Below are 20,863 nucleotides of genomic sequence, written 5' to 3'. Positions count from 1 at the left end.
ACAATAAATCGATCCCTGAGTGCTTTCTGGTCGACTCCTGTATTCCATCGCCGCACGAGGCACAGGCAGAGTCAATGAGGGAACAGCAGCAGTCGACTTACCACAGTGAAGACACACAGTAAGTCAATCTAAGTACATTGATTTCAGCTATGTTATTCGATCCTCCACCCCCCAGTGTAGACCAGGGCTTAGACTCTGTGTTGGGTGTTTTTCTTTGCAGTGCATACACTACAAGATTGAAGACGTGGAAAAAGACATGTGGAAAAAAATATGGTGATGCACAGGTATGCGGTCTGCTAAACTTGTCATTTTACATGAACAGCTCAGATCCAGATTTCTTCTTAATGGTTTTCCATGCACAGTTTTAAGTTATACCAGTCTTAAAGACAAATGATATGCCTGGAAAGTACATATTACATTGTGTTCAAAATTTGATTTAAAAATGTCTTATTGCTTTATTGGGACTCTCAAAGAATTTATGTTTACTTCAATGGCAGTCTGGTTCAACATTTGTACAGAAGGCATTGACATCATGTTGGCAGAGTTCAAGCTAAACCATGCAGATTAAAACGATGGCAGAATTAAACATGAATTTGTTTTGTGAATTATACATTTTTTCTTTTATAAAATAAAAACAGCAACCATCAGAAAATCTATTTTCTGACTTCAGGTGCTTTTTTTTTTTCTTTTAAAAAAAAACAACTTAGAAAGATTCCATGGATATATTTTACACAATGTGAATACAGTATGGCTCTATGAAATTACAACTTCTAAAGGTTTATACACTTATTCTGAAAAAAAAATTAAACTACTAGCAACGTTCTGTTTTCTCGGATTTAAAAGTGCATAAATTCAGGAATTTTACACATTTCTCAGACACTTTTTAAAAAACAGTCTTACACACACAAACCACACCAGGTGTTTTCTTTTCAGGATTTCATCGTTTTAAAACAGTTAAGTGTAAAACTTGTTACACCTTTTTTTCTGGGGAGTCAAGCCAATATGATCTGTCAATAAGTCTTTTTGGCAGTCTTAATATCAAAGGTGGTCTCTCTGAACTCCCTACAAATGATGCTCTGGAAGAAGGCAACTGACTGGTTGATTCAGTTTGTATAGTTTCAACATTGCTCGGTAGAGTTCCCATGTCAGATGGACTACTATCATCTGCCACTGCAAGAGACTGCTCATTTGATGTTTCCTGAAATTGGCGATCTACCTTTCCAGGGTCATCACCTAAGTCTCCCCTAGTGGTAGTAATACTGGAATCCTTGTCCAACAGTCCACTTTCACCATCTACTGTGTACTCATGCTTACAATCACTTGTTCCCAGGACAGGAGATGGAGTCTCATTTTCTCTCTCATTTAACTGGGTTGTGGTTGTCCAAGAGATACTACTGTCACACTCAGTATTTTCTTGTATTCCAGTCTCCTTATCACTATCACTGTCAATTGTAATCACAACTGGAGAAGAATGTGATGAGTTACCTGAGTGATGTCTCCTGTGTTTCTTCTTGTGCTTTTTCTTTTTCTTTTTGTGATGTCTGGTTGGGTCACTAGCTTTTCCTTCATAAATAATCTCTACACTTGGACTTCTTGACTTTTTTTTCCTCTTTTTATGTCTAGTCCCAATGCCTGCTTGGTTGTCTAAAAGGCTGTCCTGATTTTTGTAGCAACCACTGTATTTTGACAAAGACTTCTGCACATCACTTCCTTTCCCTTCACAAGGGCTTGCTGCATTCTCTTTGTGTGCATTTTCCAAGTGGCGAGTTTTGTATTTCCTTTTTCCACTAGGCTTTTCATATCTCATTCTATCAGAAGCAGTCCGAGATCTATTACTGGATCGACTCCTTGATCTGCGTCTTTCATAGTAGTAATATCTGCTTTCATTGTGACCTCTATGATTTCGAGTATTTGTCCTTTCAGAAAAGGACTGTATTCTGTACTCTGGACTAGCTGACTGCCTTGAATAATGAGCTCTGGCCTGAGTTCTCCTCCTGTATGAGGATTCATAGCCATCTCTGTCCATGTTTCTACTGTAAAAAGTGTACTCCCACTGGTATCTACTTTGGTAATTATCTCTTACATAATAATGATCACTGTCTCTGCTCCTTGATCTTCTTCTGCTATGATCATTACTCCGGGATCTTGACCTGCTGACATCTCTAGATATAGTGCTCTCACTACTTAGAGACACTGTCTGGCTTTTTCTAGATAAACTTATGTCTCGAGGTCTTGACCTCCTTTTATCTCTTCTGCTCCTATGTCTGCTACTATCTCTGCTTCTTGACAGTCTACTTTTTAACCTCTCTTTGCTGTGATGTTTCCTCCTGGCTCTCTGGCCATGGCTGTCTCTGTTGCGAGAGTGCTGTGAATATGATTCTGAACTCCTTGATCTCCTCCTTCTGGATAATCTGTGGCTGCACGGAGAGCACACTCTATCCCTTCTTGTAGAGGAACTTTGTAAAGAGTCCTTTATAGACAAATCTTCTATTTCAGTTGCATCTTTCTCATTCTTTTTTGACTTCATCTTCTTATGCGAGGGTGAGGTGCTGCTTTTATGGCTATATTTACCATCCTTAGATATAGGAGAGCATGGCGATGAGCACCCACTAGCATCGCTGACACTAAAAACGTGAAACTGGATGGACTGTGGTTTCTTCACATCCTCGCTTTTCCCATCATCAACTGACTCCTCAGAGTCCGAGGACAGCTCAACAAGCTCTGGTGTTCTTTCAGCTAATGGCTTAACATACCCAACAATGACGCAGTTTTCTGAAGAAGAATCAGTGTCACCATCTGGGGCTGCATTATCTTTTAACTGCCCTTGCAGTTCAGTTCCATTTCTACTAGGTTCTTCATCAGAAGTTTCTGAAGTATCCAAAGGAGAAGCCACGGCAACATGAACCTGCTCTGAGCTGGAATACGATGGCCCTGGAGTTTCATCATCCCAAGGTGCCCGATCAACACCAGTTGTGGATGCATTATGATCTGGTTCTTGCGAATCTGTCTCATCTGGAGATATTGTGATAACTGATGATTCTGACTGGCTTCCTTCTTCATATGAAGGAGCAGGACAATCGTAATTGGCATGTTGGTCGTACGCCTCTATGTTAAAAGGACATCGGGCAAAGCTAATGAATTCATGTAAAAAGTGGTTAGTACGATGGAGCAAAAAAGGTTTTAAGTCATCAGAAAAGGCCTGACTCTCCAAGTCATATCTAGTCACATTACTCATGATGATATGCTGTACAATATTGACTAGAGACCCATGGGCACCAAACAGGACTGTTAGCTCACGCTTCAGCCATGGAACTAATCTGTGAAGACAAGCGGGGTTCCGGCGGAAAAACTCAGCTGAAATGTCTCTATAACGACCACCATCTTGAATATTTCTAACCCGCACACCAGAACGATACAGAGCTCTTCGGAAATTAATTATATCTTGTTCTTGAATTTGATGCAGTGATCTACCCTCTGCACTAGCTTGTCTTCTTGATGCAAGCCGTCTAATCATCTGATGAATTCCTCCATCTCTTTGCCCTACTGGCTGACCAGATAATCCTTCAAATAATATCCCATTATCTGGAGGTGACAGTGTTCTTCGAGAAGAGGAACTCCTTCGAGGATAAGCTGATGTATGACGTTCCCTTGTTAAAGTAGTACGGTAACGAAATCTCCGCCCATCAGGGCTAGCAAAAGAGCCATTCTGCAAAGGCCTGAGTACGTACTCCTTGAAATCATCTTCAGCTCTCACTGTATGGAAGATCGAATGGAAAGGCTGTTTGCAGAGTGGACATTCAGCTTTGTTTTTTGACCACTCCTGTACACAACGAAAGCAGAACCGATGCAAGCAACGATCTAAATAGGCCACGTTGTCAAATCTATCCAAGCAGATTGGACATTTAGAGTCTGGAGATGTATCTGTTGGCATTGTCTGATGCAGCTTGCTTGTGCCAGCTTTAGGTGAAAAGCTGCTATCCACCGTAAACTCCTCAGTTGCTGATGTTATGTTCTACAAAAGAAAAATGAGGCAAAGATCAATAACAGCTTTGCTAAACTTTTCCTGATTAAAAAAAAAGTGATATGAAGGTGAACCAAATAAACAACTAAGCTTGTAACAGTTTTTTCTGAGAGTCAAAAATAAGGAATGAACAGCAGCAAACACTACTAACCCATCAGACCAGAAGAAATTGACATGTAACTGCTTAAGTTATTAAACTCCCCCTGCAGTCTCTCCCCCGAGAAATTTAGGAAATATTGGTGGTTAAATAACATCCTAATGCAAACAGAGCAAAGGAATAACCGAAAGATATATGGGACCAGATGCTCATGTTATGTAAATTTGAGATTCTTCATTGAAGTGGAACTATCCTGATTTACACCATCTGAGAATCTGGCCTATTAGGCAGAGAATTGCCCAAAAGTCTTTATTTTTAAGTGTAGCTCCACATCTGTGTCCCAAAACATTTTAGATCAATACACAAGAGCAGGTTGGTTTACTATCCTATAGTCTGTTCAGTGGATTACCAAAATATACATTTTGGTTATTCATCTCTAAGCTTTGATGAGCCACAATTCTCAATAATTGGAAAAAAATGTAAATCACTAATGTTAGAGTTACTCCCGTTCTTTCTGACTTTCAGCTTCTCCTGTCTTCATTTTAGTGTTTGTTCTTCCCACCTTATAAGTGTCTACTATTTTTTATTTTCCTTTATCCTTTTCCAGAAACCTCTGCAAGGTCAACAGCCAGTTTCCCTCTGCAGTCCTTCCATGTATAAAGCAACTTCTGGGATTGATGCAGACAAAATCTGACTGATTAGTCAACTTTATTTTGCATAATGCTGCTATGGGAAATTGACTGGGAATGAATTATCCCCTAGTCAGTTTTACTCACAGCCAGTATTGCTTTGCTCAAGCACTACTTTGTTGGCCAATTGTTCACAGGCCAAGGTGCATCTGAATGAGTGAGACAAGTGGTGGGAAAGTATGGAGAAGCATGTTTGTGACTGGCCACAAATCATTTTAAGATGCCTCAAATTCTTCTATGGATAGTCAGAGGAGATCACTGTTTCAGCAACACTTCTGCACTTGATTTTTACATCATGACACACCTTACGGCGGATAATGACTTCTGTTGACATCAACATATATTTATTCTGGGCAAATACTTTTAAACAGGTATGGACATATAGCAAATTTGTTTAAAGTAACAAAGAACTTAAGAGCTTTTGCCTTTAAAAAAGCCCTGTGTTGGTGGGTTCTTTTTTGGGGTTTTTTTTTTAAATACCAGTTTAAGGGTCGCAGGCTTCCTAGAACAACCTTTACTAACATTCTGACATCACCAGCCAAGCAGACAACTTCATACATAAGCTCTAGGAATTCTAAGACGCTGCCACCCTCCCAAGCTTCCTGTTTTGGGTGCAGGCTTTTATTTTTCAAATTATTATAACATTTTAGTGCAAAGGGTAAATAATTATAGTGGTTGATCTTTTCTACACTAGGGAAGGTATCATCAGTTGGCTATTTCCACAAAAGATCACGTTTCTCATGGTTGTTCGACTTCATATAACAATGTATTTTTTTGGAAGATGGTTAATTCTCTAGTGTCTGATCAAGCTGACCATCATATTAATTCTGCTATTATTTTTGGTCTCTATACTATTATCAGTAATCATGATCTAACAAAGTGTATTACTGACGCAGCTAATACTATACACACAAAAACTATATTACAATAATATTAAGGTTGCAAAGTGAAGTATTCAAAAGTTAGGAAATGCCAGAATTAATTCAGCCCCTTTGTGCATATGCATTTTGATATAGTCTTTAATTACCAGTCCAAATTCCCGATCCCTTCCAACTAACTTCTGGATCCTCATCTGATCTTAGTCTAAATTGCCCTCTCTCACACCAGCTCCTTGTTCCAATTTCCTTACCTAGTTTGTTTCAGTCTAACCCCTAGCTGCTTGCCCAGAAAGTTCTCATCCACCCCACCACCCTCACCTCTTATCCTACCTCAGTTGCCACCCTTCCCCAAACAGTCTGCTTGCCCAAACAGTGCCAGCCTCCCACTCACCCTAGGCTCCTTAACCAATTTATATATCTTCTCCCTAGGGTTGCCAGCTGTCTAATCACACAAACCCAAACACCTTTGCCCCACCCCCTGCCTCTTCCCCAAGGCCACACCCCACCCCACCCTTTCTCCAAGGCCCCACTCCAGTTCCCCTCTCTCTGTAGCTCTCTCCCCTCACCCCACTCTCACTTATTTTCACCAGGATGAGGCAGGAGATTGGGGTGCGGGCTATGGGCCGGAACGTAGGGCCAAGAGGTTTGGCATGTGGGAGGGGGCTCTGGGCTGAGCCTGGGGCAGGGGATTGGGGTGCAGACTCTAGGAAGGAGTTTGGGTGCAGGTGGGGGCTGGGGCAGGCATTTGGGGAGTGGAAGGGGGTAAGGGCTCCGGGCAGGCAGGGCTTACCTCGGGTGGCTCATGGAAGCAGAAGCATGTCCAGCAGCGGCTCCTAGGCTCAGAGGCATCCAGGCAGCTCTGCACACTGCCCCTGCCTGAAGGAACCACCCCCACAGCTCCTAGTGGTCATGGGTCCCAGTTCCCGGCCAATGGGAGCTGCAGAGTCGGCGATCAGGATGGAGGCAACACACTGAGACCCCCTGGCCACAGCTCTGCCTAGAAGCCACAACATGCCAGCCACTTCCAGGAGTGGCGCAGAGCCAGGGCAGGTAGGGCGCCTGCCGTAGCCCCACTGCATCACCAGACTTTCAGTGGTCTAAAATCTCCCGAACTGGCTTCAGTAGCCTCTGGGAGATTGAGCCCAATTCCAGCAGACTCCTGGCTAAACCTACTTCTCTCTGCCCACTCAGAACGGGTTCTTCAAACCCACCACATTTGAGTCAGGCTGCTCTTCCTCCAAATTCCTAGACACAAGCAGGGGGAGCACTGACAGCACAGGAGTTACAGTCTCCTTGCTCTCAGAACCTGGCGTTCCAACAGCCAGCAACAGCAACTGCAAGTGAAGTCCTACTCAGCCCCTGAGGCCCTGACTGCAGCATGCGTCTTCCAAATAATCTTCAGTTTCAGTATTTAGTTGCCAAACTCATAAGTCTCTACTGAGCATGTGTGAACAGAGAATTTTGAAAAGCTTATAACTTGTCCATATTTGAGCCTTCCTCTTCTTCCCCCAGAAACAGCAGCAGGTCCACCCATAACACCAGGGGAATCCCTTGCCAAAATTTCAAAGCATGGAGGCACTACAGCTTCTCAACAAAATAAAACAATTTTTATTAATGTGGGCAAAACAAGTCTTCCCTAATCTTGATCTTAGAAACAGCTGAACCATTTTTGCTGAAATTATTTCAGCCCAATTAATTGACATTTTGCAATGTGAAAGCAGTGGGGGAGAAGGGGGAGAGATGGTGTGTCAGGCACTCAAAATTATAGATGGTTCTACCAGCTAGACCTGTAATATAACTGGACAAGAACTCAGATAACAACTCAATTGATACATGTGCCAACATATAATCCAAGTTATTTATCAACAGCTGTACAGACTCAGCAATGCTCAGAGAAGTAAATTGTAGTCTGTCAGTAATTCAGCTGTAACAACTCTAACAGTTGGTTTTCTGACCATAAACATAACTTTAATTTGTTATGCATAACAATTTGTATACAGTTCAATTGTTGCAAACATGTGAACAGATGTACTATAAAAACATTAAGAATTGATATTTTTTTTAACAAGACAAGCTGACAATCAAAGTCTATACAAAGGTGTGTGCAGCAACTTCATTTTTGAACACTGAAGTATTTTCCCCAGACTGAGAATTTCAAATTCAAAGTATTTCTAATTCGTCTATGATTGTGATATTAAGGACTGGAGTGTGGTCTGCTAAATTTTCAGGCTTTAAGTGAATGAGAAATATGAAACCTTGGACAACTGACTTGATAAGTCTCACTGTGGTCTTTTGTGGTCATGTACAGTTGGGCTCAGTGTTTCTATTTAGAACAGTTATTTGACCCGTTTTGAAAACAGAAAGTATGTCCAAATGATGGGAACTCTATTACTCCCTCTAGGAAGCCTACCTGGAGACAGCTGGTAACTAACAAACACTGTACATTGCTGTCAAACTCTCCATATAGCCAGTTCAACTAATCTGTCATAGCAGCTCAGCCTACCACTAAGGTAATGAGTGGCAGGAGGCTGCAACGTGTCTGTAAGTTCACGCTCTCTACACACAGATCTAACTCAAGTCGGGCAGAATCCAGCCGGAGCAGGAGCGCTGGGCAGGGTTGCCGGAGTACTCACTCTCTGCTCAGTCTCCCCAGCTCCTGCTGATCCCAACTCCTCTCCCTGCAAGAGCTCAGAGGACGGGGAGGGGCTACTGACAACTCACCTGTTGAATCACAAGGCACCCGGCACTCAGATCCTGGCTTTTTACCTGTACCTCGCAGGAACGTGCAGGATCTGACCCCGATGAGGGGGGGGGGCGTTTCCCGAACCAGCCTAACAGATTCCTGTCAGGCCCAGGCGCCCTCCCGCCTCACAGACCCGCTGCTCTCAGTCCCAACCCCCCACTCCGCCATTTCCCCCTGCCCGAGCGAAAGCAACGGAGGCCTCCCCCGGCAAGGGCGCGGCGGCTCCCGCGTCCCGCTGCCCGTCCGCCCGGCTCACTCACAGCGGCGCCGCTGTCCGGTGCGGGCGGTTCGCCCTCCACGCGGGGCTGCCCCGTGTCCGCCGCTTTGAGTCTCTGACGGCGGCAGAGGGCAGGGCCCGGGCCGGGGCCCGCGCGCGGCTCTTCGTTCCTGTGACGAAGGCGGCGGCGGCGCCCCCGCTCTCTGAGGTAATTCAGCGGGTCACTCATTGAAGCCGCCTGCCCGCGGCCGGGCCCGGAGAGTGACCAGTAGCCACCCGCCCTCTACACAACGAGCTACCCGGGCCCCGGGCAAGACCGACGCCCCGCAAGGGCTGCTGGGACCGGAAAAGACTAGTTCGGAACTCCACGATTTACGCAATCTCCAAGCGGGCCGAACAGCGAGCACGTGACCTGGACGCCATCTTGACTCCGGGCGGCATCGCCCTGAGGTACTTCACTACCCGCTAATACAGCTCGCTTTGCGCAGGGTAGGCGCTTCCAGGCCCGACCAAAGATGGTGGCTCGGAGCGCGCGCCCGTCTAGCTGTCTCCATGGTGATCTCCCCTTGCCGTGCTCCACGCGCGCGCCGCGCCATGGCGCCGCTGAGCCGCCGTGCCCGGGACAGGCTTTACTCGCTGGTAGGTGCCCCCGCCGTCCCTCGGGGAGGGACGCGCCTACACCACCCCCTCCCCGGCGCTGAGCAGGGACGGCTGCGGCCTGCTCCCGGTCTGTTAGAGGCGTGCAGCAAAGCCTCCGCTCCCGGCGGTCCCTCGCCCCTGGCTGGGGGAACGGGCCGCAGCCCTGCGTGGGCAGCAGGTACCTTCCACCCGCCTCCTGCGGGACAACCCAGGGGCGCAGCTACCCTCCGCACCGCGCATTTCACCTGCTTCCCTCAAACCTTCCATTCCAGGGCCTAGGAGGGGTTAGAGAGCCAGAGATCCATCTTCCTGGGAAGCACTAAATGCCATGGCTCAGAGCCTGAAAATACCATGCTAACGCGGGCAGGTACTTTGCCAGTCCTGTCCCCACCATTACCCTATATAATCAGTATTTCATTAATGGCTGGATTGGATACCTAAACTTTTAGGCCAGGGCTGGTAACTGATGACCTTTGCAAATAGTTTAAATTTGAGACCAATGTTCAATAAAGGTAAACATTTATAGTGGTAAAAAGAACTGGAGTACTCATGTTCTTTTTGTGGATACAGACCAACAGGCTGCTACTCTGAAATTTATATTGGTAATGCACAATACCTACCTTTCCAAACGTTATATATTTTCTTCTAACAGATTCTTCTCACCATTGTATTACTTTCATGGGGATATGTTATTTATGCAACACGAATAGCAGCTCGGTGGCAACTTGAGAAGGACTACCCTGATCAAATGCTGAATTTTTAAAGGAACCAGTACAGATGGACAGCATCTGGATTTTCACACCTGAATACACTTAAAACCAAATTTGAGGACAGAAAAGATTATTTCCAGACTAATGGTTTGAGAAGTTATCACATAATTTAAGTTTAACAGTGGCAGAAGGCTTCAAGAAAAAAAAAAATCAAGCTTCCTGCACAATTAAAAGGAGCAACAGAAATACAGGCAATGCATGTTGTGTGACACTGAGTTTTCCTAATAAAACAGAAAATGAGCACCAGACTAAGCAGCAGCCAAGGAAGAAATGTACACTAAGTGTATGTTCAGTTGGTTTGCTGAATGTCTTCTCTTTTACAGACCTCTTTGCTAAAGATTTTGTAATGTTTAAAATATGATACACATGTTTAAGTCCAATGATATGGCAGTAAGTAACATTATTTAAAGGTGATACAACATTTTCCTTCAGTTCATTTTAATAGTATTTGGCCCGCAGATAGTCTTACTCAGCAACAACTTATCCATATCAACTCTTTCCTATTAATATTGATTATGGTAAAGTTTTTCATTGATGGATTAACAAGTGTAACTGCAGCAGCCTCAACCGAGTTGTGTTTAAGAGGTCTGCAGATGTGTCTGGCATCTTGGCTGTGCCCCTAGCAAAGTGCTAGTCACAAATGTTACAGTGACATAGATCACACTATCTTCTAGTGACATGGTGTGCTGACCTTCAGGAATAGTCAGGTCCAGGGTGGCTGAGGAATTTTGGAATACTGCTAGTCAATGAAGTGGATCAAGTATTTGAAATACAGTTAGTTCCTGAAAGGAACAAGTATGTGAGTACAAGAAATGTGAGTACAAATCACTATTTGTCACAGTTTATTTCTATTTACTCATCTTATTTTGCTGTTGATTCATACAGTTAAAGCTATCATGTTTTACCAAACTCTTCTCATATAGGTCATTTTGCAAAAAAAAGAATTGTAAGATTTTGTAGTTTATAAACTTCACAATATTGCTTGAGTATTCAGAGTTCTAGTAGGACTTCCACAATAAATGAAACAAAGAGGCTATGTAAACTAATATCTTATTAAAACTATTTCTCAATAATATCTGACTTAAAAGTGGGACAGTTACTTTTCCAAAAATGCCTTTTAAATTTTACTGCACTTGTGATTACCTGCTGAGCTGATTTTTTTTTTTTTTGGCTGTATCTTCCTGTTTGATTAAATACAAATACATAACTAGAGATATATAATTGGTTGCTAAAATGGATAAAATGCAGATAATCTGATAAATGCCTGTTAACACAAGAAGACTGTATTACTACTAGTACATTGGACTGAAAGCCTACAACCAGAGTCCATTTCATACAGTCAATCGTGAACATTTTGTTACTAGGTGAGTAACTTCCTTAACTTGCCTTGCATTAAAGAAAAGTCTAGAAATGGTCTTTGCTATTCCTGCTATACCTAGAAGGAAATAAGATAACATGAGAGTCTCCTGGAAGAAACTTTATTGTTTTATATACATATCTGGAAATATTTAACACATTTTTATAGGAACAAAGCTGGAGTTTATAACCTTCAATGATGACCGGTAGGCTCTTCTTCCATTGGTGGGATTATTTCTCCTGTCTCTAGAATTTTGTCACCCTAATGAAATAAAAAATATTATGGTGAATATTTTGTCATGGGTCATAATACTGTCTAAAATATATAATATGCAAGTGCATAAAAGTACTATTATTTTTATGAGACACAATATGGGTGAGGTAATCTCTTTTAATTGAATCAACTGCTGTTGGCGAAACAAGCTTTCAAGGCAATATTATCCATTCTGAATAAAATACTGATGCTTCTAAAGGTCTATATCACATTGTTTCCCTTAGTCAGCATTTAACATTTCTGTACCAATTGCCCAAAGTACTGAAGTTACTTTAATTTTATTCCCTGTACCACTGCTGCCCTCACACACCCACCACTCCCTTCCCATTTGTTTTCTTTATCCATGAGGCCAACATGTTACGAGAAAATATTAATTTTAATTAACTCACTGGGAATACTTTGGGCTTCCCTTCAATAATACCATATGGCATTTTCTGCAATAAAAAACAGATTAGTCAGGATAAGCTTTCTGAAAGATGGCTGATTAGAAAAAGCTGTTTTCCATATTGCCATACAGGTAAAGCATTGAATACAATTAATAGTAAGCAGTCCCAGCTTCTCTCCACTAGGTTACTCTTAGTTTAAAACCAGAAGTATACAGAATACAAACACCTCAAACAGGACAAGTCTTCAAAATACTTTATATATGAAATGGCTCTCCCTGGCTAAACATCCACAGGCAATGGCCTAATAAGAGTGTTCACTGAATCGTGGTGTAATGATCATGTTATTACTTCTTCAGGAGAGCAGTGAGTTTTATTCTGTCAGTGACTAGTAAGGAAGCAGGAGTGAGCAAGACCAGGGTACAAGTCAGCTACAAACAAAACACAAATCAACCTCTTAATCATCAAGGCTTATGCAGTTTGAACTAACCTTGTCTGACCAAACATATAGATGAAGCAACATAAAATTGTCCAAACATAAGGAGGCTACTCTGCAAACATTCATTAGAATATGTAGCTCTCCCTATGTGGGTTGTGGAAAAACTTGGTTTTCCCTAGAATAAACTAAATGCAACTTAATGGATTTTTCCATTCTCAATTGTCACTTTGAAATATTTATGTAAGTATTTCCAAGTTTTCTGATGCTAAAAATGTTAGCTTTCCAAGACTGAAAAGCCTAACTATTCTAGAAAAGTTAAATGGGAAATGAATAACCTTGATAAAATTAAGTGGACATATGTTACAGAACAGCCTAAAGTGAAGGATACTGAATGGAGTCATTGATTACTAGAGGGAGGCACAGGTACTCAGTGAAATCACCCGTCACTGGATGTTGACAGAGGGAACATATTAAGTTATAAACTGATAGGAGCCAGAATGTTGCAGCTGAGTAGGGGATATTGCGGGTTGTGGGCTACAGTGAACATGTATGTCAGGGCTACTGGCATGTGTGTTGAGGATAGGGAATGGTGGTTGGAGTTTATGTGGGATGTGAGGAGCATTCAGAGGTCTGTGTGGGGTGGGATATATATATGGGTGAGGGAGCTTTGCTGGCTAATTTACTGCAGGTGGAGGGGGGGGCAATTTCCTAAGTATACAGGGCCCCAAAATTCTTTAATCCAAGCCTATTCATAAGGCATTTTTTCTTATTTTAACTGTAGAATCAATACTGCAGGCAAGTGATTAACATTCAGTGCTTAATCCCAGTGCATATATTTGCTCAGTGGGCCTATAGATAAAAACAGTGTCAAGAAACAAGCAACTGAATAGACTGAAGGAGGGTTGTTTTTTAAAAAAAGAAAAAATGTAAGCCTGATCAATATTAAGCAGAAAGAAACAAAACAGTTGTGTTCATCTCAAGAAGTACAGAAATTTGTTTCTTTGCATAGTGTGCCAACAAATGACACTTGTCTATTGAAGTGGAAAACCAGAAGCTCTGAATAGTTTTCTAGTCCTGCAAGTGAAATATTTTCAACACCACTAAAGCGTACCCAGACAAAAATAATGCAAAAGAATTCTCAGGTGCAATCGCCCTTAACTTTTTACTTCATGGTGGATCACAGGTGGTGTGTTTTTTGTAGTATGGGCTTTTTTTTTAAGGAGAAAAAGTGGAAGTGTTTCCAACAAAGCGAAGTAAATGGTATTTGCAGGGTCCACCATATACCTTCTGCACCCAAATACAACATGCAGGTTTCTATACTTACCATTACATGGTATTTGACATAGTAGTGAACAATCCAGGCAGGAATAAGTATCCCAGTTACAGTAAATACACAAGCTTTGTACAGCTTGAAAGTCTGGAAATAAAAGTAAATGAGATTCAGTGTTACTTTTCCTTACATTTTAGTATATACAAGCCCCCACTTCAACCTTTAATACCAGCTTTGCTTTTAAACTTCTAGTTCTTTTTAAGTGACGTTAGCATTCAATAGGGCTGGCTTGATAGGCTTTAGTCTCTGGGCTTATTTATTCACAGGAGAACCCCCCAGCAGGGGTGGGTTGGGGGCTAGGGAATCCCTCTGATCAAGGCTGCCCCGGGGTGGGAACGCCTCAGCAGGGCAGGGTTGGGGCACCCGGGCCTCGCTGACCTGCAGCCGCCAAAAGGAGCCCGGCTGCAGGAAGCGCTCCCAGAAGCTGGCCACTGGCCCGAGTTTCGGCGGGGGCAGGACGGGCTCGCGCGGACTCAGCTCCTGGTCCTTGAGCCAGCGGCGCCGCAGGGCGCGCAGCTGCTGCAGCCGCAGCTTCTCGTCGGGGGTGTAGCCAGTCATCCCGAGCCCCGAGACCCGGCGCCGGAAACGCGACCTTCCCGAGGACAGGACACACCGCAAGGGGCGCGCTCTGTTGGCGTCACCACACACGCTCCCTAGGGCGCACGGAGAGGGGCAGTCTATGCGCTTCCCCGACGCCGGAAGCGGAGACTCGGTGCTTCCGGTAACTTGCGTTGTCAATCACAGAGGCTATTAGGAAGGGATAAATGTGTTCCGCCCCCTGCTGCTGGGAGGCCGAATCTACAAAGGCCCGTTGGAGCCACTGAGCGCGCATGCGTAGAGCTGAATAGGGGAAGGGGGCTGAAGAGAGTTGCCAGCTCTCTATTTGCGGAAGACTGAACAGCTTTGCCCCGCCTCTGCCCTGCCCGTTTTCTGAGGCCACGCCCCCTCCCCGTCACTCACTCTCCCCCACCCTCACTCACTGTCAGCCCTTGGCAGGGTTGGATTAACAGAGGGTCTCTAGGGGCTGCACGTAGGGTGACCAGACAGCAAATGTGAAAAATCAGAATGGGGGATGGGGGTAATAGGACTCTATATAAGAAAAAGACCCAAAACCTGGAGCTGTCCCTATAAAACCAGGACATCTGGTCACCCTAATTGCGGCCCAGAGCCATAATTAAATACAATTCAATGGTACCAACCTGTCAATCACGATCAACTGGTCAATCCTGGAGCCTCTGCCAGTTGATCGCAATCTCCAGGGCGCTGAAAGTCCAGCAGCGCAGCAGGGCTCAGGCAGGCTGCCTGCATGTTGTGTCCTTGCGCTGCTCCCGGACCAGCAGGGGGAGCGGCTGGCCCCGGGTGCTGCAGCTTCACCCCATCACCAGCCTTGCACACCCACACTCATTGTCGGCCATTGTACCCCCCGCTCACCGCTGGTAGGTGCCAGATGGTGAGCAGGGATCTGGCCAGCAGCAGAACCCACCAATATTGAGGTGGGAGGAGACAGAAAATATGGGACAATTTGCCCATTTGTAAGAAAGTCAGGACACCTGTGGGAGAGCTTAAATATGGGACTGTTCCTTTAAAAACAGGACGTTTGGTCACTCTAGACAGGGATGGAGGAGGAGCTGGGGCCGTTAAAGGCTGGAGCATGGGGAAGGGATGGAGGGGAAGCTGTGGGAGAGGGTGGTAACAGCTGGTGTATGGGAAAGGGGTTGGCGAGGGAGCTGGTGAGAACTGGGAGTGCCAGACAGAACATTTCCCTTTGGAAGATGCAGAATCGAAACATTTCACAGGAATTTGTTGACTTCTTCCCAAATCGGGGGCAGACCAGAGCATCTAGTGCAGAAACAGGCCTGAGTTCACCTCCCTGAGCTGTTAACAGAAACAGCCAAAGCAGCAGGACACAGTGTGCTCCATGTAACATCAAACCCAGAAACCTACACAAAAAAGACATTAAGGTTGCCAAGTCAAGCACTCACCAGTGCAGCAATTCTATATTTAAAGCTTTGTAACCTTCATTCAGCTCTCTTGGGGATCATGGTACAGGTTTCAATTGCATCATCACACGCTATATTTCACACCAGACCCCTGCCTCATCCAGTGTACACATAGATGGTGCTCACTGACTTGGGAGCCATTCGGTATTTCTTTGTATCCTCATTATTCCTTGTGTTGCCCCAGGCATTATTTACTGCACATCCAAACCCCACAACAAATGCAGAATTACTTTCCTTATAGATTTTTCTATGGTGCTGTCATTGTAATACGTAGTTTGTTACAGGCACTAATGGGTTTATTTTCACAACACCCAACCGAGGTGAGGTTATATCACCACTTCATACATGGGGAGCTGAGGCACAGAATCTGTCTCCTATTTCCATCTCAACCTCATCCCGAGTGTACACCTCCTCCCTTTTTTCCCTGCCTGTCCTCCCTTAGCAAGCTGAACCCTTCTATACCAATAATGCAGTCATGTGAGTATCCTACCAAGTTTCTGTTTTGCCAGCCATGTCATAGTTGTGTTTATTAACTAGCATTTCTAGTTCTCCATGCTTATTCCCCAAACTTCTCACATTAGTATACAGACATCTACGATACTGATTTGATTTTCACTCTATGTTCTATCTTGTCTCTCCCTTATCCCTGCTATAACAGTCCATGCTCCCCCGCAGATTGTGACTCTTCTCCCAGGTCTCCATATTTCTTTGACTTTTGTCTCCTTTGTGGGCTTTTGTCTCCTTCCCCACGTCAAACCTAGTTTAAAGCCCTGATCACTAGGTTAGCCAGTCTGTATCCAAAGATGCTCTTCCCTTTCCTCGATAGGTGGATCCAGGGACGGCTCTAGACATTTTGCTGCCCCAAGCGTGGAGGGTCCTCTGGTCCCATGGCTTTGGCGGACCCTCCACAGGCAAGCCATCAAAGGCACCCTGCCTGCCGCCCTAGCGGCAACTGGCAGAGCGCCCCCTGCGGCTTGCCGCCCCAGGCACGCGCTTGGAGCCCTGGTGCCTGGAGCCGCACCTGGGTGGATCCCATCTCTGCTAAGCAGTCCTTCTTCCCGAAACAGCATCCCGTGGTCAAGGAAGCCAAAGCCCTCCTGGTGACACTATCCTGGCAGCCAGACAGCATCTGTCTCTGCCTGGTCCCTTACCCTTGACTGGAAGGATCAAAGAGAACACCACCTGTGCCTGCAGTTCCTTCACCTTTATTCCTAGAGCCTTGTAGTCACTTCTGATCTGCTCAGGTTCACACCTCACAGTATCATTAGTGCCACATGGATGAGCAGCCTGGGGAGTAGTTAGAGGCCTGAATGATCTTCAACAGTCCCTCCACAGTATCTCGGATATGGGCCCCTGTCAGGCAGCATACCTCCTGGGATGTCAGAACAGAGTCACCAACCACAACTAACCTATGTCTCCTTCTGGGAGTGGTGGCTGCGATCCCTCCAGCCTTGGAGGTACATAGTTTCTCCTCCTCCACCTTCTGGGACAATTCCTCATCGCTCATTGACAGGGCAGCATAACTGTTCTTTATCATGATGGTCAGTGGGTTGGGAGCAGGGGTGGAGCACTGCCTGCTGCCAGAAGTTACCAGGGAGCCAGTGTCCTCCTTGTGACAGAACCATATCCTCCTTCCACAGTGGTGAGACAGAAATCCTCTCTAGCTGGATAGCTTCCTCAGCCTTGGAGGTCTCCATATGAATACTCTCAATGAATTTCTAATGTGCATGGATGCTCCTCAGCCTAGCACCTCCTCCTGTAGTTCTCCTACCTGCTTCCTAAGAGATTCCACCAGCAGACACCTTTCACACTGGATGGTCCCCCCAGCCTGGTTTTCTGTGGAATAATTTAATGAGGAACAATTAGCAAGTTCATGCAGTAAGTGGTGGACAACTGGATTCTGACAGGAAGCCCACTCCTGCTGGGACCAGACAGGCATCACTGGGAGTTGAGGGGGACAGTACGCTCTCACACAGAAAAGTTTATCTGTATCTGGCCTAAGGCTGTCCCACAGGTATAGTCATACTGTCTCTCTGCCCTTACACTACATTAAAATATTCTTAGACTATATTCCCCTTTTCCATGGAGGTCATACAACAGGTTACTCTTTCATAGAGTCATAGAAATGTAGGGCTGGAAGGGACCATGAGAAGTCATCAAGTCCAGCCTCCTGTACTGAGGCAGGACCAAGTAAACTAAGATCATCCCTGACAGCTGTTTGTCTAACCTGTTCTTAAAAACCTACAGTGAAGAGGATTCCATAACCTCCCTTTGCAGCTTATTCCAGAGCCTCATCATCCTTATAGTTAGAAAGTTTTCCTGATAGTTAACCTAAATCTCTCTTGCAGCAGATAAGCCCATTATTTCTTATCCTACCTTCAGTGGACATGGAGAACAATTGACTAACTCATCTTTATAACAGCCCCTCACACCTCTAAAGACTATCAGGTCCCCCCTCAGTCTTTTTTTCTTTATGGCATCATGTGGGAGGAAAGGGATACGACTTCAGCCATGGATCTCTAGGCAGGAAATGCTCCAATTCTCCTTTTGTACTTCCATTCCTAGATGATAATGTGGAAAAAAACTCTCTAATTTCAATCCTAATACAACCATGTTGCTTATTACTCTTTATTTTCATTACTGTAACCATGCTTACCTACACACAAAAATTCCACAGGGACCAGCTAATAGAACCGTTTTGCATCTCTTGTTGGCTTCAGGTCAAAGCGCACATAGACAAGATCCTGGAGATCTTTGTGAACTGCCTGTATGAGGCATAAGACTCCATGACCTTCCTAATGGCACTGACAAGCCTAGCAAAGTTTCTGCAGCAGCTGAAGATAATCAGGATATCTGCCTCCATGCAGATAATCCTACTAGCCTGAACCTTCTTTGATGGAAATACAGAATGGGGCAGGAGCCTGGGGATTTCACCAGTATGCTTAGGCTTCTCACTAGTATAAACTGCCCATTATTAGTCCATGTTACTATTATATTAAGAAGACAGTCAACGTCTCCAGCAGAGGAGGTGAAATCCCTGCTGTGGGGACAGGAGAGATGGTACAGCCCTGAGGCTCTCTGGCTTTATATAGGAGGGTGTGCACAGAATAAAACACTGTTTGGTTGCTATCTGTTAATAGTGGCTACTGTAAAATTCAAAGGCAAATAGTAGCCATATAGCAATTTGATGTCAGCATCCCATAATGACTTACAGTAAACTGTAGGGCTAATGCTATAAAAATGGTCACTCCCCCCCCAAAGAAACCCTATCTGATTCCAGCCCTGTTCCAAACATCCAGGGAATGGGTTAGATGAATCTCTGAAAATGAAAAATTCAAAATTCAGAGAGTGGCAGATAAAAGCCTATTCACTAACTATTACAGTTCCAGCAATGGGGAGGAATTAGTCTGTAAATGCAAAGGACTTGCTGTCTTTCAGGTCTCATCCAGATCCGTTCCCTTCAGGAAGACAGCAGTATAAGAATGGCTTCCTTGGAGCACTTTGGGAACTGGCTTGGATTTAAGAAGCAAAAGGCCTAGGGGACACTGATCCACCTCCAGCTGACAAAGGTAAAAACACCTGAGTGCTCATGCTTTCCATGTGATGCCACCAACAGGAGGGCTGGGAGTTAGGTGGCAATCAACTGCATTTACATTATGAACATTTGATAGGAGTCAGTGCTGAGGGAGACAATTTTAGCTCTGTCCCTGCATCACACACTCTCCCCTGCTATTGGGGAAGTTCAGTCTCCTGGTATTGAAGGTCCTAATGGTCTGGGAGGGTTTTGCTATTAGCATTGTAATTGATTATTTGTATTGTTGTAGCATCTAGGAGCTCTGCTCACGAACCAGGACCCCATTGTGCTGGGTGCTGTACAAACACCCGAAAGTTTCTTCCTGACCCAAAGAGCTTATAATTATTTTGTGAGATTTCTTGCAACCTATCTCACTTTCACTGAATTAGCCCCACCTACTTTTCTTGTTGTACGTACCTTGCAGTGCAGTATGTGTTGTATTTAGCCACAAACTGTAAAATCTGCTCTCTCTCACGAGCCCTAGAAGAGTTACCATGGTAATCATTTGAGCCTCACTTGTGTCCTTTTCTCTGAAAAGTCACAATTTGTTGCAGTGCTATCTTCAATGTCATTTCTGAACCAGATACAAGACACTGGGTGATGCAATTGTGAGAGCGATATGGAAGTCTCCAAAAATTAGAGCAAGCTGGTATGGACACAGGATGAGAGCTATGTTCTCTTAGCGAAAGCCTTTTCTTGAGATAACCATCCTGCATCAGAATAAGTGAAAAATACAACATATGGTCCCATGTTCACTAATCTGTAATGGCAGACTTAGCACTGTGGGCCCCCATTCCAGTCTTTGCAGCAGGCTCAGCGGTTCAGGAAGCCCACCTTTTCCTCCCATTAAACTTAAGAATTCAGCTTCACTGGGCTTTTTCATTCTTAAATGTTTCTGAAACTAAAAAAGGGGAGATGAGTTGGAAAGCATTTAAAAAGCCTGATTCTCCATCACCTTGCTCCTTGTGTGTTCATTTACACCTGAGCACTAAGTGGGTGTGGGGAAATGCTGCCACAACAGGATGGAGAATCAGGTCCCTTACTGTAGTGAGAAGGTACTGGGAAATACAGAAGCCATTTTAGCATTTGAAGAACTAATAAAATGGGGTTTTAACATTGGCTAAAGGAAAAATAATGAGAAAGTTGAAAGACAATGCTGTGAATAATGTTCCACTGGATATTTAAAGCTGTAGACAATACAATGATTTCTATTTTATGAGGCAGTGGCTTCTGAAGCAAAACGGATATGATCACTTACCAAATAGGTGGCTTATGAAAGATTAATTTATTGTATAACAAGCTATTAAAGATGCATCCTGTGAATTATGGGAAGCAGCACGGTCTAGCACAGGCCTGTGAGTCACGATGATAAAGTTTTAGTCCTGATTCTGCCCCAGACTCACTGTATCTGTAGATAAAATATTTAATCTCTCTGCCTCAATGTCGTCATCAG

At 44.4% G+C, this 20,863-nt stretch overlaps 3 protein-coding genes across 3 annotated transcripts; 1 reads left to right on the top strand and 2 right to left on the bottom strand.

The window, feature by feature from the left end:
• Window positions 1-430: 430 nt before the first annotated feature.
• Window positions 431-8,970, bottom strand: TOPORS (TOP1 binding arginine/serine rich protein). Its single transcript, XM_030566176.1, has 2 exons — window positions 8,689-8,970; window positions 431-4,012 (listed from the first exon to the last, which is right to left on the bottom strand). Exons 1-2 carry the CDS (start codon window positions 8,872-8,874, stop codon window positions 971-973), a joined length of 3,228 nt encoding a protein of 1,075 aa, XP_030422036.1. The 5' UTR covers window positions 8,875-8,970; the 3' UTR covers window positions 431-970.
• A 123-nt stretch (window positions 8,971-9,093) lies between these two features.
• On the top strand, window positions 9,094-10,236 carry SMIM27 (small integral membrane protein 27). The gene is made up of 2 exons (XM_030566178.1): window positions 9,094-9,284; window positions 9,937-10,236. The coding sequence occupies exons 1-2, from the start codon at window positions 9,198-9,200 to the stop codon at window positions 10,045-10,047; spliced, it is 198 nt and encodes a 65-aa protein (XP_030422038.1). The 5' UTR covers window positions 9,094-9,197; the 3' UTR covers window positions 10,048-10,236.
• Window positions 10,237-11,224: 988 nt separating this feature from the next.
• On the bottom strand, window positions 11,225-14,443 carry NDUFB6 (NADH:ubiquinone oxidoreductase subunit B6). The gene is made up of 4 exons (XM_030566177.1): window positions 14,215-14,443; window positions 13,831-13,923; window positions 12,074-12,118; window positions 11,225-11,672 (listed from the first exon to the last, which is right to left on the bottom strand). The coding sequence occupies exons 1-4, from the start codon at window positions 14,392-14,394 to the stop codon at window positions 11,604-11,606; spliced, it is 387 nt and encodes a 128-aa protein (XP_030422037.1). The 5' UTR covers window positions 14,395-14,443; the 3' UTR covers window positions 11,225-11,603.
• Window positions 14,444-20,863: the final 6,420 nt, after the last annotated feature.

The sequence above is a fragment of the Gopherus evgoodei genome, chromosome 6 (genome assembly GCF_007399415.2).
Source record: "Gopherus evgoodei ecotype Sinaloan lineage chromosome 6, rGopEvg1_v1.p, whole genome shotgun sequence".
NCBI classification, from domain to species: Eukaryota; Metazoa; Chordata; order Testudines; family Testudinidae; genus Gopherus; species Gopherus evgoodei.
This window is presented reverse-complemented; position numbering and strand designations above follow the sequence as displayed.